At 42.0% G+C, this 17,985-nt stretch overlaps 1 protein-coding gene across 3 annotated transcripts in view; it reads right to left on the bottom strand.

Moving 5' to 3' along the window:
* ERAP2 (endoplasmic reticulum aminopeptidase 2) overlaps positions 1–17,985 on the bottom strand; it is a 258,175-nt gene that overhangs the window by 134,154 nt on the left and 106,036 nt on the right. For all 3 annotated transcript variants that reach the window (XM_029572856.1, XM_029572865.1, XM_029572875.1), the window contains exons 10-11: positions 11,497–11,681; positions 11,308–11,387 (exon numbers count right to left, since the gene is read on the bottom strand). In XM_029572856.1, the coding sequence (XP_029428716.1) occupies positions 11,308–11,387; positions 11,497–11,681 (265 nt within the window). The remainder of the gene's footprint in view (positions 1–11,307; positions 11,388–11,496; positions 11,682–17,985) is intronic.

Below are 17,985 nucleotides of genomic sequence, written 5' to 3' on the forward strand. Positions count from 1 at the left end.
TTACTCACCTTTCAAAATCAAATTACAAATTCAGGTACAGCAATTATTTATTTATTATTTAAAATCACTTTTTTCCCCACACCTTCCAAAGTTTGGGGCGGGTTTGATCGATGATATACACAATAAACAAAAACAAACATATCAACATTGAACAAATTATTTCTCTGCCTTACTTCTCTACCTTAACAGTTTAAGGACTTTATTACTAAGTTTTTTTCATAGACACAGAGGGGTAGATTTTTTAAATGTACGCCCATGCGTACTTTTGTTCGCGCACCAGGCGCAAACAAAAGTACACCAGATTTTATAAGATACGCGAATAGCCGCGCGTATCTCATAAAATCCGGGGGTCGGTGCGTGCAAGGGGGTGCACATTTGTGCACCTTGCGCGCGCCGAGCCCTGCGCGTGCTGCCCGTTCCCTCCGAGGCCGCTCCGATTTCGGAGCGGCCTCGGAGGGAACTTTCTTTCAGCCTTCCTCCACTTTCCCCTCCTTTCCCCTCCCTTCCCCTCCCTAACCCACCCCCCCAGCCCTATCTACACCCCCTCACCTTTATCGTGAAAGTTACGCCTGCCTCAGGCAGGCATAACTCGCACATGCCAATCGTCTGCCGCCGCGCGATTCCCCGGCCCGGGAGCGAATTCGGAGGCCTTGGCCACGCCCCGGAAATGCCCCCGGGCTGGCACCATGCCCTGACACACCCCGGAACACCCCGAACGTCGCGCCGCCCTCTGTCACGCCCCTGACACACACCCCTAGCAAAGCCCCGGGACTTACGCGCGTCCCGGGGCTTGCGCACAACACCGAGCTTATGCAAAATAGGCTCGGCGCGTGCAGGGGGGTTTTGAAAGAGTTACGCGCATAACTTATGCGCGTAACCCTTTTAAAATCTACCTGAGAATGGGGAAAAAGCCATAGGAAATCAGACTCTGAGGATGAAGTGACTTGCCCAAGGTCACAAGAAGCATGAGTGGGAGAAGTGGAATTTGAACCATGGTTTTCCTGGTTTTCAGCTAATTATCTATCCATATTCAGGAACATGCAACTTAAAATCAACACAAATATTTCATGAATACATTAATCCTTTTACTGCTAATATCCAATGGGATATATTTTCAAATACCGCGAATAGGCGTACTTTTGTTGGCGCTCCAGGCGCAAACAAAAGTACGCTGGATTTCAGTAGTATTCGCTGAAATCCGGGATCGGCGCGCGCAAGGCTATCGATTTCGTATAGCCGGTGTGCGCAGAGCCGCGCAGCCTACCCCCGTTCCCTCCGAGGCAGCTCCGAAATCGGAGCGGCCTCGGAGGGAACTTTCTTTTGCCCTCCTCTCACCTTCCCCTCCCTTCCCCTACCTAACCCACCCGCCCGGCTCTGTCTAAACCCCCCCCTTACCTTTGTTGGGGGATTTACGCCTCCCGGAGGGAGAAGTAAATCCCCGCGCGCCAGCGGGCCGCTAGCGCGCCGGGACGCGATCTGGAGGCGGGTCCGGAGGGCGCGGCCACGCCCCCGGGCCGCCCCGGGCCGTAGCCACGCCCCCGGGCCCGCCCCCGGAACGCTCCCGACATGCCCCGAAAACGCTGCGCTGTTCGGGCCCGCCCCCGACACGCCCCCTCCGAAAACCCCGGGACTTACTCGAGTCCCGGGGCTCTGCGCGCGCCGGTAGGCCTATGTAAAATAGGCTTACCAGCGCGCAGGGCCCTGCTCGCCTAAATCCGCCCGGATTTGGGCGGATTTAGGCGAGCAGGGCTCTTAAAATCCGCCCCAATAAGTAGTTTCCGTAACATTCTTTAACTTAGTCTGGCTTAGTTTACATATAAAGGATGTTCAGTGGGAAAGATCGCCAATCAATTATCCAGGCACTGGTTGTATGCAGACTAGATTACTGCATCTTCCTGGGAGTTACAGGTTATACAAAATACCAATACACAAATAAATGCAATGCATTGAATGCATGTAATTTACCTATCTATTTTAAAAATATATGCGTATATATTTTACATGCAAAAATAAATTAAGGCTTATGTAAGTCGTGATTTACATATATAAATCGGTGTATTTTAAAACATATACACGAGTGAAATTACCAGTTTAACCAATTAGTTCACCAGTTTGCCCAATCCTTATGAGGATACCTTCCTGTTTCTTTGCCTGAACTCCCTCCAGTTCAACCACTCTTTTTACCCAGTCAGTACTATACAATAAAGATGTATAATATTAATTGCACCAGATAATTATGAGGTGTAAAAATACATGAGCATGTTGGAAAATGTACGAGCATGTCTTTTAAAAAAGCTTATATGTGCGCATGGTATAAAATCATCTGTACGTGCATATATGTGCTCACAATTTTATATGGATGTGTACATGTGCAAATACTGGCTCTACCACATGAGTAGGGGGATTTTAAAAACAATGTGAGCCAACGCAATAGCCCTTTTTGCCAGTTCATTCCCAGTTTGCCCAGTTAATGGATCAGGCTTCCTAACACCCCTATTATTTAGCCTCCCTTTTACCCTTTTAACCCTGACCCTTAAAACCCCACTGATTCGCCTATTTTTTAAAATTATTTTACTTACACATCGTCCATAGCAGAAGCAAAGTTATGCAATAGGGGACCCCAGCACATGCTTGTGCACATAAATACTTACGTGCACAGTGTTACGGTTTTAGTGAATCCTTAGTAGACAACAGTCTTATCTTAGCCCAGTGATAGATATCTCGGAACAGTAATGTGACAGAAGGGACAAACACTTCCAGTCACAATCCAGCAGGTAACAAAGTACAGGCCGGACTAATCCAAGTTCAGTCCGGGTCGTAGGCATGCAGCGAGAAGGTAATCCAGAGACCAGGCAAAGTCAGGGCATGCAGCAGGAAAAAGAGTAGTCAAAGTCCAATCCAGATCGTAGGCAGGCAGCAAGAAGGTAATCCAGAAACCAGGCAAAGTCAGGGCAGAAACAGCAGCATGAAGAACCACAGCCTGTAGCCGAGGCAATATTGTGCTGGGCTCAGTACTTTAAATAGTAAAAATTCCTGCGCAAATGCAGGACTTTCAAGAACTGACGTGCTTCTTAAGGGGGCAGAGCCTGAGTGCAAAGCGCGTCAGGGCACGCTGCTGTGCGGCGAAGCTGAGGGGAGCCCAGAGCCTTGCCAATTCCGAACGGTAACAGTACTTCCCCCGCAAATGTCCTTCCTCCTGCTTCTAGGACGAGGTTTATGAGGAAAGCGTTTATGAAACTGTCGAAGTAAACGAGGTGCCTGGATGTTGCAGGCTGGCTCCCAAGAACTCTCTTCTGGTCCATAATTTTTCCAACAAATTAAATATTGTAACCCTCTCCTAATCTTTCTAAAGTCCAAAATTTCTTTCACCTCGTATTGTGTGTCATTCTGTATAACTGAAGGGGTTGATACTTTGGTCCTCCTAGAGGGCCAAGAGAGGATTGCGGGTTTGAGCAACGAAATATGAAACACATTGTGGATGCGTAGATTGGGTGGTAGCTGAAGTTTAAAGGCAACCTCATTGATCTGCTTCTCAATAGGAATTGTTCCCACAAACCTGGGTGCAAACTTTAGAAACTGTTAAGTCTGCGGGTGACTTGTATGGTGCGGCGGGTGCTGCTGTGGGCTTGCTGAGCAAATTGGATGGACCATTTATTTATTTATTTATTTAGCATTTTTCTATACCGACCTTCATGGTTAAATACCATATCAGATCGGTTTACATCGAACGGGGATAGAGAACTTGTAACAAATGGTACAGCAATTTATAATCAGAAGGAGAGCAAAGTTACATTAAACAAGGACTATAAACTTGGAGGCTTTACAGCTGAGAAGTCTTTTTCTGCCATCATTTCTATGTTTCTATGATTTAGGCTGATTTTATGTTTAAATGGATAGAGAGTGATCTGCTGAGGGCCCTTTTTGGTGTAGGGTGGATTCTCAGAGTGCTGACAGGATGCTTAATGTTATGTTTGGTTTTATTGTGACAGTAGAGAAGGGGAGGTACGACGGTGAGGGAGGATATTACCATAGAAGGAGAGATATGAGGGTGGGAGGATGTGAGGAATTATAAGGATTAGCAGGGGTGGATTCCCGCTGTCGACTGGCTCAGGGATTCGCCACCCCGGCCGGCCCCGGAGATACCACGTGACTAGAGCGACCAGCCCACCGGGGGATGCTCGATCCCATGATAGGCCAATCCGCCCCTGAGGATTAGCATTGGACTTGATGCTATAAATGATTCTATTGTTTAGCTGAATGTTGTAAACCGCCTTGTGATTGTCTGGAGTAAGGCAGTATATCAAGTTTAATTAATGAATAAAATGAATGTACTGTACCTGTTGTTTTTTTCTGCTACAAAATTCTTTCTAAAATTTCTGAGCAGCAATTAATAATGTTTCAGTGTACCATATAGCACTCAAATATTTTTTCCATGGATTTGATTTGCTTTATTCTCTCTCTGAGAGTATCTCAGTCTTGAACTGTACCTAACCTGTCTGACACTCTTTGCTTCCAGCCGCCTGCTCCCTCCGGGACCAGCCACACAGAGGCGCACCTAAGACCAGCCAGCCCCGGAATCCAAGGGCTCAACCTGCGGGGAACAAGGGCCAGTACTGGCGAAGTTCCTGTCTGCCTCTGTTCCCGGTCAGCCTTGCCTCCCGATGGTAGGGACCTGCAAGGATCCACAATTCCTAACACATTGTGAGCAGGGTCCAAAGACTGTTGAAGTTCAGATAGTTCCACCCAATCAGAATGGGATAGGGGAGCCAGTGAAGAACCCTGAACTCTATTTCTTCTTGGCTGATGGGTGTCTTCATCTACAGTTGCCATGTATGCAGGTCAACATTACCATTTGATAATAGTTGATTTAGACCCGTTTCACCAGCTCCCATCGAATGAGGGTCTTCACACTGCCCAAATCCACCAGGGCCTGTGTTGGCACATCATCTATTTCTACTGAAATTAGGAAGGTGTTGGCTATTTCAGTGTGGATGTCTGCAAAATGACAATAGTGCAATGTTACAGCTTTATTATCCATGGCTGCTTCTTCGTTCTGGGGGAAGTCCCAGGTAAAATGGCCACTCTCCTTGCAACTGAAACATGGGGGTCTCCCAGAGTTCGGCACTTGAGTGGCTCTGACATCCTCTAAGCACATCACACAATTTCTCAAGAAAACACAGTGTCTCTGATACCGACTGAGTTTGGTAGTAGGCCTCTGCCACTTCTAGTGCCTTCTTGAGTGTTAGATTTGGATGCTGGCAGACCCACTGCCACTTGGGCTGTTCAAGGCTATCCAGGATTTGCTCCAGAAGAATGGCCTTGGCAACCTCTTCACTAGTCTTCCCCTCTAGGCTTAGCCACTTCCGGGCAACATGGCGAAGTTGATGGAAAAAGTTTCTTGGATTCTCCCTGCATGTAGGAGCCCCTGCCAAAAGCATAGTCAATAGGCCTCTGGGGTGAAGCCAGGTCTCTGAAGAAAGGCAGTCTTAACTTCCAGATAGGTGGTGGTGCCCTCCAGATTTGCAGCCGGGAAAGCATCCTGACAGTCTCCAACTATTAAGTTACCTAGATAGGCCAACCATGTATCCTCTGGCCAGCTGGTCAGTCTAGCAGTTCACTCAAAATTCTTTAAGAAGCTGTTGGGGTCCTCTCCAGGAGTCATCTTCAGTAAGGCTGCGGCCAGTGGAGGTGGCCTAGTCATCACAGTTTGCACTGCCTGTGCCACTTGAGTCAGCAGGGTGTTTTGCTGAGCCACCTGCTTCCACAGCACATGCTACTGGTCTATCTGGGTCTGGAAGGCATTCTGCAGTTGCTGCTGCCCATTTGCCAGGACCTGTAGTACTTGTTCAACGGTTGCCTGCATTCTGGGTGGATTCCACTAGTCCAATAATTCTCCAGGTGAGGAGAATAGGGGGGAGGGCAAGAGAAAGGGAAATAAAAGAACCCTGCTGGCCTGTACAGCCCTGCCCCACTTCTTGAACCCTACCTATCCCTAGTGGGACTACTCCCCTTAGCCAGTTTGTAGCACAATTGGGTAAGGAAAAGGTGAGGGCCCTGGAAACAGAATTGCTGTTATTTTTTTCTAGCTGTGGGTAGGTGCCTATGCTTCCCACAGTAGGTCACCAAATCCCACTGTTACCACCATGTATAGCATATCTGAGCCAACAGCAGTGTTGGGAACAGCCAAGGAACATGAGACTTGACTTGTCTATTCTGGTGCAAGCATTTATTTGCAGTGCTTTAAAGAGACAGAGTCAGAGATGAGAGAAGAGCCAGAGGTGTGATAAGGGTGGGGGAGATGAGAGCAAGCCAGATGTGTAATGGAGATGGGAGGGGGTGAGAGAGAGAGAGATTTAAAACTTGGGAGGAAGAGGGGCTAAGAGAGAGAAAGAAGTTATGGGGCGGAGGTGGGGGGTGTTGGTGTGTGGAAGCCAAAAGGGATGATGGGGAGCATATGTGATAGACAGCCAGAGAAGATATTAGAGTGGGGATGAGAGTATGCAAAGGGATGAATGAGAGTGAATCAGAAACAGGCTATAACTGGCGGTAAGGAAGACAAACTAGAAGAGATGGTAGAATGTAAGAGGAGGTGAATAAAATGAAATGTTTGAAACAGGCAGAGGAAGTCAATATAGGAATAAGGGGGAGTGATGTGAAACGGGTGTGGTTATTGGAGAAGAAGGCAACCAGATAGAAGAGGACTGATGGGGGATAGAGGGTCAAGGAGCAATATAAGGGACAGTTGAGGAAGTAAAGTGTTGGGACAGGGAGAACTGGAAGGTGAGAAATAGTGTGGTAGAAGGAGGGAATGAGATCCAGATATGAGAGAATAGAGAGAGTTAAGTAATGCTGATATAAACATAAGAACATAAGGAGATATTTTAAACAGAGAAGAAAGAATTGAAAGAAAAATAGATGCTGGGGAGAAGAAGTGATGAAGACAGGATAAAGAGAAACAAATGAAAAATGAGAAGGAGAGTTTGGAAAGGAAATCAGGAGAAGATAGAAGAGAAAATCAGGAAAAAGAGACAGAGACCAATGGAAAGGAAACCCCACCCAGATAACAAAGATAGAAAAAAGCATTTTACTTTCAGTCTAGTGACTGGAATCTGTAATGCAGGGATCTAGCAGCTATATGGCTTTAGGTATAAACTGGATTCTCTGCAGGTTGCAATGGATTTTATTGATCAAATGGAAGCATTATCCAAAAATGCTGTATAAGAGCTATCAAGATCACATAGCTCCTTTCTTCAGATGCAAATAATGTCTCTAATATGATGTCTGAAGAAGGGACCTGTGAGATTTCAAGAGCTCTTGTACAATATACTTAGATTATTCGTATGAGGCATGTGCATTCATTTTTCATGAATTAGACAATTTCAACAAAATTGTCTAATTCATCATGGTTCAGGGGCACCATTAGTGCACACTAACATGAAAATTGGGACCCACGAAAAAAAAAAATTGCGTGGGAAAAACAAAATTTCCCACGGGGGCCCAAAAACGAAGCCCGAACTGATAAAAAAAAAAACAATGCACATCTCTAATTTGTATGCTCATCCAGTAAAAGATTCCAGAATCTGCTAGAATTCCATGATTGGAATGTAATTTTCAATGTTAAGTTATTGTATGTTCTATGTAAAATGTATTTTTTGTTACAAGGAGAAAGTTGGTGGAGGGCTAAATAATTTTGTGAAAACAAAGAGTGCCTCACTTGAGTGGAACAGAGCTGAAGAGTGAGAACCCTTTGATAAGAAACGGGCGACATATCACTGATCATATAAGAATCAGACAATACTGCATATTCCCTTGGCTTTTTCAGTGTGGTTGGTGACAATTCTTTTAAAATTTCCTCCCATAAGATCAGCAGGAACTCAGCAACACTAATGTCCTGTGTTTTTGTAAGGTGATCTCAGGGTGGGGGGCTGATTGTGATTCTTGAATTAAATGATCAAACTCTTAGGTGAAGACTATATGGGTCTGTACCTAGCATTACCTCTGAGTGAAGCTGATGGTGTGCCACAAAGACACTAAGATCTGTAACAAAGTGGCTACAGCTGAATGAGAAAATGGAATGAAAAGTGATCAAAGAAAGCTGAAGGAGTGTTTAAGTGCTTGGAAGTTAACATTCAATATAAAAAAAAGTGCAAAATATATAGGTGGGTGAATACCTCCAAAAGATGGGAGCAAAAGGGTAGAGATGAGATACTAATATGCACCAACCAGGATAGAGACCCTGGAGTGATCAGGTCACATGATCTCAAGTTAGTGTAATAAGGTGGTGGCCAGTGCCATATGGATGCTAAGGTGCCTAGGAAGAGGTAAGACCAGTAGAAATGTGGAGATAATAATGTCTGTGTATAGGTCATTGGTGAAATTTCATCGAGAGTATTGTGTCTAATTTAGGAGGCCATACCTATGAAAGGATATAGGTTGTGGAGATAATCCAGAGAAAGGCTACTAAAATGGTGCACCAGAAGTTATACGAGATGAGACAAAATACCTAAATATGTCTACCCTAGAAGAGGAGAGAGATGGGGAGATATGTAAGAAATATTTGATTATCTCAAAGATATAAATAATGCACAAGAAGTAAGTCTCTTTCAGATGAAAAAATACTTTAGAACAAGAGGTAACTGTATGAGGCTCCAAGAGGGTAGGAGAACAGAGAGGTAAGAAGAAAACCAATTGTCTGGGTTCTTTTTTTTAACTTTTCCTATTGCATTTTTAGTGTGTCCTCTGGTAGATCTTCCTTTCTTGCTATCCTATTATCAAACAGTGTGCTTCAGGGCTCTGTCCTTGGCCCTCTTCTCTTCTCTTGGGGCTCTGATTTCCTTTCATTTATTTTATTTTTATTTATTTAAGGTTTTTATATACCGGCAATCATGAGAACATATCTTGCTGGTTTACATGAAACGGGAGTGCATTAAATACAACAAACTAGAACTGTGGTGATCGAAGGAAACAGTTACAATTAACAAGGGTCGAAGAACTTGGAGAAGAAGGAAGAGATAGGAAAGAATAAATGGTTAGGCAAAATACAAATTAAATAAAATACTATGTACAAATGGCATGGTTAATGGCTGAATGTTTTAAGGAGTCCTTGGATTTCATGGAGTTCATGGCTTTCAGTACCATTTTTCTGCTGATGATTCCCAGATGTCCCATGCTACACCAGACATTTCACCAGGAATACAGTCCCCAATATCAGCCTGCTTGTCTGACATTGCTGCCTGTATGTCCCACCACCATCTTAAACTCAACATGATCACGACAGAGCTCCTTATCTTCCCCCAAAACTAATTTTCCATTTTCTCCCTTCCTCTATTTCTGTGGGTAACACTGTCATTCTCTCAGTCCTCTCAGCTCATAACCCTGGGGTCATCTGTGACCCCTCTCTCTCCATCTCTGCATACATTCAAAATATTGCTAAAAATTTGTTGTTTCTTTCTCTATAACATCACCAAAATCAATTTCTTCCTTTCTGAACTCACTACCAGAACCCTTATCTAGTCTCTCATTACCTCCCATTTACAAATCTCCCAGTGAACCATCCCTCTCCACTATAACCTATCCAAAATTCAACTATTTGACTAATCTTTTACCAAAGTCACTATTTCCACATAATTCTTCTTCTTACGTCACTACATTGGCTCACAATCCATTTCTGCATAATTTCAAGCTCTTCTTACTCACTTAAAAGAGCCTTCACTCTATAGCTCCTCATCACCTCTTCTCTCTTATCTATCCCTACATTCTTCCTCATGAACTCCACTCATTGGGCAAGTCACTCGAATCTATGCCATTCTTCTCAACCACCAACTCCTGATACTGTGCTTTCCACCTTGTTGTACCGTACATTTAGAAGAGACTTCCTGAGTCTGTGCATCATGCTCCTGCTCCAGCCCAATTCAAATCCAGTCTAAAACCTATCACTTTAAGGCTGCTTTTAAAAGCCCTAATTCTCCTGCTCACAGCCTTATTGGCTTTTAAGCATATTTTTAATAAATATAGAGGTCCATATTCAAAAACAATTTAGATGGATAACTCAGAAGGTATCCATCTAAATGGCAAATCTGGCATATTTAACCACTTATCTGGCTACATTATAAGTAGTTATCCGGCTATAATTTAGCCAGATTAAAAAAAGGGCATTCCGGGGACATTATAGGAAGGGGTTGAGTTATCTGGCTAATTTAGCTGAATATTGGGTATATTCAACTAGGATAGCCAGATAATTTTAGGCCTGTTCCAGAGGGTGGGTGGGAGGCATTCTAGGGGAGGAGGACTATTTATGGGGGGAGAAGATGTATTTTATTCTTAGCAGAGGAGAATTAAAAATCATGCCTTGAGGCTGGGGAGGCTCTTCATCATTGAGGGGATTGCAACATGTGGTGGAGGGTGGGCATCAGGCCAAGAGGCCCGTGGTTTGTTTCTCTGAAGATATCCAGGTAAGTAGCTAGTTATCCAGCCACACAAGGCAGGTTAGGGTTAAAGTTATCCGGATTTATGTAGCCAGATAACTTTTTATCAATTATATTTAGTGGGACATTTCTCCAACTGAATATACAGGACAAGTTATCTAACTAACTTTAGCCGGATAACTTGTCAACAACTGGGCCTACTGAATGGACCACAAAATCTCCAAAGTCTATTTTATCCTGTTTGTCTTGATTAGACTGTAAGCTCTAAGGAGATGGAACTGTCTCTTTTAGGTATTTGAACAGCACTGTGCATAATGAGTAGCATTACAGAAGTAATAAGCAGTAGCAGTAGTAAACTGATTCTTCACAGAAGCGGTGGTGGAAGCATGGAATGAACTCCCAGTGGAGAATGTAAAGACAAAAACAGTACAGAATTCAGAATAGCATGGGATAAGAACAGAGGATACCTAATTGTGAAAAAGTGAGAGAAAAGCTACAGATCAATAGGGTTTTATAACATTGCACCTGGAGTGAAGTTAGGCAGGCTAGATGGATCTAATAGTCTTTATCTGCTGTCATATTGTGCTTCTAAATTAATTTACAATATGAGGATTTCTTAGCTTCTGTTTCTCCATGAATTCAAATCAGTGGGTGTTTGTGAGTTCTCCAGCCACCATTTTCAAAGTGACAATACCCTGATGGAGACTTCCAGTGTATCAGATGAAAAAGGGGAAAAGCTGGTAGCCCAAGTATGTTTTTGCAAAGATTATGTATGAGAACATGAGCATATAAAGGAATTTTTTTTTTTTTACTAATTTTTGGTGGAGGGTTTAAACACTGATTGAGGCACTATTAATCTTTGCAAGCTTTTAAAATCTACTACCTGACTGATTTTTCAGTAGATGTCTTCCAACAGTCTTGGAGTTACTTGAAATGTAGATTAAGGGAACATACCATAGGTAACTAAAAGAGAAAACAAAACACAAATAGAACAGTAAGTGCTAGCCACTTCACATTCATATTAATTGGGTAGAATTTTCTTTGAAGGGAAACATTAGTATCCTACACGCACCTCATTTGCATTGATGCCCAAAGAGATTCATCAGGTAGAACAACCTCCAGGAAGTGCTCCTGTCGTATTCTCATAGTGCTTCCATTTTGCTGGACAATGATCAGTGGAAATCCTTTCTGAACTATCCAAGTATGCATTATTTCACTGACATTGAAGTGTTCTCCAGGGTAACAATATTGTGGACACTGTTATATAGAAAATTATTTGAAATCACTAATATTTACTTCACAATTTGCTGTTGACAATCTGAGATCAATCTATTCATTTACTGCTATGTTTTGAAAAAACAGAAAAAATGAATCAAAGACTGATATGAAATTAAGAATGATTTAAGGAATTAAGTATACAAATGTATCAATATTAGATCAATGTGAGATTCTGGAGTCATCCACAAGATCAACGAAAAACAGAATAGTACAGTATGTGTATGTTGCCAAAATTGTGTGTTAACAGGAAAACATTCAATTCCATGATAAAAGTTCTATATGATTAGTATGAAGCTATTTATTTTAGGTTAATTACATCTGATGCCTCATACCTCTCAGTCCAATAAAAGTCTATACTTTTTTGCTTACGAATTATTATGAACGTATGAACATAAGAACATGCCATACTGGGTCAGAGCAAAGATCCATCAAGCCCAGCATCCTGTTTCCAACAGTGGCCAATCCAGGCCATAAGAACCTGGCAAGTATCCAAAAACTAAGTCTATTCCATGCTACTGTTGCTAGTAATAGCAGTGGCTATTTTCTAAGTCAACTTAATTAATATCAGGTAATGGACTTCTCCTCCAAGAACTTATCCAATCCTTTTTTAAACACAGCTACACTAACTGCACTAAACACATCCTCTGGCAACAAATTCCAGAGTTTAATTGTGCGTAGAGTGAAAAAGAACTTTCACCGATTAGTTTTAAATGTGCCACATGCTAACTTCATGGAGTGCCCCCTAGTCTTTCTATTATCTGAAAGAGTAAATAACTGATTCACATTAACCCGTTCTCATGATTTTAAACATCTCTATCATATCCCCCCTCAGCCTTCTCTTTTACAAGCTGAAAAGTCCTAACCTCTTTAGTCTTTCCTCATAGGGGAGCTGTTCCATTCCCTTTATCATTTTGGTTGCCCTTCTCTGTACCTTCTCCATCACAACTATATCTTTTTTGAGATGCGGCAACCAGAATTGTACACAATATTCAAGGTGCGGTCTCACCATGGAGCGATACAGAGGCATTATGACATTTTCCGTTTTATTCACCATTCCCTTTCTAATAATTCCCAACATTCTGTTTGCTTTTTTGGCTGCCGCAGCACACTGAACCGAAGATTTCAATGTGTTATCCACTATGACGCCTAGATCTCTTTCTTGGTTGGTAGCTCCTAATATGGAACCTAACATTGTGTAACTATAGCATGGATTATTTTTCCCTATATGCATCATCTTGCACTTATCCACATTAAATTTCATCTGCCATTTCAATGCCCAATTTTCCAGTCGCAGAAGGTCTTCCTGCAATTTATCACAATCTGCTTGTGATTTAACTACTCTGAACAATTTTGTATCATCTGCAAATTTGATTACCTCACTTGTCATATTTCTTTCCAGATCATTTATAAATACGATATATTGAAAAGTACGGGTCCCAATACAGATCCCTGAGGCACTCCACTGCCCACTCTTTTCCACTGAGAAAATTGTTCATTTAATTCTACTCTCTGTTTCCTGTCTTTTAGGCAGTTTGTAATCCACGAAAGGACATTGCCATCTATCCCATGACTTTTTACTTTTCCTAGAAGCCTCTCATGAGGAACTTTGTAAAATGCCTTCTGAAAATCCAAATACACTACATCTACCGGTTCACCTTTATCTACATGTTTATTACCTCCTTCAAAAAAGTGAAGCAGATTTGTGAGGCAAGACTTACCTTGAGTAAAGCCATGTTCCATTAAACCATGTCTTTCTATATGATCTGTGATTTTGATATTTAGAACAATTTCCACTATTTTTCCTGGCACTGAAGTCAGGCTAACTGGTCTGTAGTTTCCAGAATCGCCCTTGGAGCCCTTTTTAAATATTGGGGTTACATTAGCCACCCTCCAGTCTTCAGGTACAATGGATGATTTTAATGATAGGTTACAAATTTTTACTAATAGGTCTGAAATTTCATGCCTTATCCAATCTTTATTCTCCCCACCCTTCCTCAGTAAAAAACTGACCAATCAAGGTCTTTGTTTAAACCTTCGGGGAAAACCGTTCCCGAAGGTGGCGATATTTTTGGAATATAGAAGATGAATGCTTTCAAATTTAAAAGAAGGAGTGTAGATAAGTAGAAAAAATTAGACAGAAAAAGATTTTTTCGGGAAATAGTGTTTTAATTCTAGTACCTTAATAAAATTAATAAATGCAGGTTTAGTTTAATCTTTGGAAGTAATAAATGACATGAATAAAGTGCTCCAGTAGATGATACTGGTTGAAGCCCATTGCAGGTGAGAGCATAGCTTTTTCTGATACTAATCTTCCTCTAATTAGTGCATTGTAAGATTTCTGATTTTTTCCTCGTAGGTTGCTTGTTTAAGATTATTTATATGCAAGATGGCTTGCCATAGTTTTAATTCTAGTACAGTAATAAAATTAATAAATGCAGGTTTAGTTTCATCTTTGGGAGTAGTAAATGACGTGAATAAAGTGCTCCAGTAAATGATACTGGTTGAAGCCCATTGCGGGCAAGAGCCTGTGGATTACTTTATAGAGCACTGCTTTTTCTGATACTAATCTCTCTCTAATTAGTACATTGTCAGATTTCTGATTTTTTTCCTCATAGGTTGTTTGTTTAAGATTATAAGGAATTATATACATCAAAGAGTTGCAATATGGATCTTTGTAAAGATTTTTTGAATAGGATAAACCGAGGAACACTTAGCCTAGTTGAATAGGCCGTTTAGCTCAGAGGAAATTGTGTTGGGGATTTGTAAAGTTAAATTCTTAAAAGATCCGGGTCCGGACAGATATAATGCTGAATTTTATAAGATATTACTAGACAAAGTTTTGACCCCTTTGGTCCATATATCAAGTGTTGATGAACAGGGGAGTTTATCCATTTGAAGCTAATGTGGCTAAAATTACAGTAATCCATAAACCAGGAAGGACCCCACTTCACCCGCATGATACCACCCTATCTCCCTATAAATTGGGCAAAGTAACCTCTTTAAAATTATGCTTTGATGCAATAGCTGATGGCCTGCAGGTGCTGCCCATATACTTGCAAAAGCAGAATGTAAACTGGGGTTATGATATTCTTCCTATGTTTCTTTGGAGGGGTAAGCGGGCTCACAAAGCTAATGACTGACTGTTGGGTAACTGGAAGGAGGGAGGATTAGGGGGTCCCTAACATTGAGCTACCCAATTTAGCTTGCATAGTATGTCATTTAAAGGACTGGATTTTTGACACTTCTCTATATACCCCTCGCTCTTGGGAGACGAGCTGAGTGTCACCTTTGATACTTTGCTTCATTTTACATGCATATACCTCTACAATACCCGTACACCTACGGAAACACTGGGTCATAATTACTCTTCAGTGCACCTGGAAGTTTCTCTGTGGCAGGTTCAGTCATTGTTTTCGAGAATCTATTTTTTTACCTCTGCAGGGCAATGGGAGTTTTCTTCCTGGTTCCCATTCCAGATCTTTCATTGAATGGGCACATGAGGGGTTATGTCACGTAACACAAGTAGTACACTCAGACAGGCAAATTCTCTCCCCTCGGAAATGGAAATCCAGTATGGGATGACTTTAAAGTTATGCTTTGCATATACTCAATTAAGACACTATTGGAGGTCATTAGCCAGGGATTATTTTCTGGATAATTTTAGGGTTAAGGCTTAAGAATTCTTTCAAACAGGGGAGCAGAAGAAAATGAGAATCTACTGAAGTTGAGCTTGGCCTCCTATTGGAGAAATGGAAGGCTGAAATCCCAATTCAAATGGAGATTAAACAGCTGGCCACCTCCTTTGCTAGGATTCCAGGGCTGGTAGGAAATGGTAATCTGAGGGAGTCGCAATACACATTTTTATTGAGGGCCTATTTGCCTCCTGTTCGGTTGTTTAAAGGAGGAGTGTTACAATCTGATATCTGCCCTAAGTGCTCAGCGAATAAATAAACTCTGGGGCATTATTTTTTGATATGCCCTGTAGCTAAAAGTTTTGGGATACAGTGAAGACAGATTTTGAGGAACTTTGTCAAACGCCTTCTGAAAATCCAAATATACTACATCTACCAGTTCATCTTTATCTACATGTTTATTAACTCCTTCAAAAAAGCGAAGCAGATTTGTGAGGCAAGACTTGCCTTGGGTAAAGCCATTCTGACTTTGTTCCACTAAACCATGTCTTTCTATATGTTCTGTGATTTTGATATTTAGAACACTTTCCACTATTTTTCCTCGCCCTGAAGTCAGGCTAACTGGTCTGTAGTTTCCCGGATTGCCCCTGGAGCCCTTTTTAAATACTGGGGTTACATTAGCCACCCTCCAGTCTTCAGGTATAATGGATGATTTTAAATGATAGGTTACAAATTTTTACCAAAAGGTCTAAAATTCCATGTTTTAGTTTCTTCAGAACCCTGGGGTGTATACCATCTGGTCCAGGTGATTTACTACTCTTCAGTTTGTCAATCAGGCCTACCACATCTTCTAGGTTCACCATGATTTGGTTCAGTCCATCTGAATCATTACCCATGAAAACCTTCTCTGATACGGGTATCTCCCCAAAATCCTCTTCAGTAAACACTGAAGCAAAAAATCATTTAATCTTTCTATGATGGCCTTATCTTCTCTAATTGCCCCTTTAACCCCTCAATCATTTAACGGTCCAACTGACTCCCTCACAGGCTTTCTGCTTTGGATATATTTTAAAAAGTTTTTACTGTAAGTTTTTGCCTCTAGGACAACTTCTTTTCAAATTCTCTCTTAGCCTGTCTTATCAATGTTTATGCATTATCCTATTTTCTTCTGTTAGCTTCTTCCAATTTTTGAATGAAGATCTTTTGGATAAAATAGCTTCTTTCACCTCCCCTTTTAACCATGCCGGTAATCATTTTGCCTTCTTTCCACCTTTCTTAATGTGTGGAATACATCTGGACTGTGCTTCTAGAATGGTATTTTTTAACAATGACCACGCCTCTTGCACATTTTTAACTTTTGTAGCTGCTCCTTTCAATTTTTTTCTAACTATTTTTCTCATTTTATCAAAGTTTCCCTTTTGAAAGTTTAGCACAAGAGCCGTGGATTTGCTTACTGTCCCCCTTCCAGTCATTAATTCAAATTTGATCATATTATGATCACTATTGCCAAGTGGCCCCACTACCGTTACCACTCTCACCAAATCCTGTGCTCCACTGAGAATTAGATCTAGAATTGCTCCCTCTATTGTCAGTTCCTGAACCAATTGTTCCATAAAGCTGTCATTTATCCCATCCAGGAACTTTATCTCTCTAGCATGTCCCGATGATGCATTTACCCAGTCAATATTGGGGTAATTGAAATCCTGACAAAACTGATTCAAACAGTCTTATAAAAAAGGATGTCTTTTTATTTTTCCAATATGGCAACTCCACAAGGTTATACGAGCACCGGCTTAATGGCGTCCCCCGACACGGTCCCATGTTTCGCCGCGGGCTGCATCGGGGGGGATCGCCACCGCTGGAATTCACACAAAAGCTGACAGCAGCGTTTTGACAGTGACAGGGAGCGCTGTCAAAACGCTGCTGTCAGCTTTTGTGTGAATTCCAGCGGTGGCGATCCCCCCCGATGCAGCCCGCGGCGAAACACGGGACCGTGTCAGGGGACGCCATTAAGCCGGTGCTCGTATAACCTTGTGGAGTTGCCATATTGGAAAAATAAAAAGACATCCTTTTTTATAAGACTGTTTGAATCAGTTTTGTCAGGATTACACATCCTCCTGCACTATATGTACATTGCGATTTTGCTTGAAGTGCAGTCCTTGCTCATTATTTATTTTGTGGTAATTGAAATCCCCCATTATTACTGCACTACCAATTTGGTTAGCTTCCCTCATTTCTCTTAGCATTTCACTGTCCGTCTCACCATCTTGACCAGGTGGACGGTAGTATACTCCTATCACTATAGTCTTCCCTAACACACAAGGGATTTCTACTCATAAAGATTCGATTGTGCATTTAGTCTCATGCAGGATGTTTATCCTGTTGGACTCTATGCCATTCCGGACATAAAGTGCCACACAGCCTCCCGGGTGCTCCTCTCTGTCATTGCGATATAATTTGTACCCCGGTATAGCACTGTCCCATTGGTTATCCTCCTTCCTCCATGTCTCTGAGATGCCAATTAAGTCCGTCATCATTCACTGCTATACATTCTAATTCTCCCATCTTACTTCTTAGACTTCTGGCATTAGCATACAAACATTTCAAAGTTTGTTTTTTGTTTGTATTTTCATTCTGCTTTTAATTGATAG

The sequence above is a fragment of the Rhinatrema bivittatum genome, chromosome 1 (genome assembly GCF_901001135.1).
Source record: "Rhinatrema bivittatum chromosome 1, aRhiBiv1.1, whole genome shotgun sequence".
Taxonomy (NCBI): domain Eukaryota; kingdom Metazoa; phylum Chordata; class Amphibia; order Gymnophiona; family Rhinatrematidae; genus Rhinatrema; species Rhinatrema bivittatum.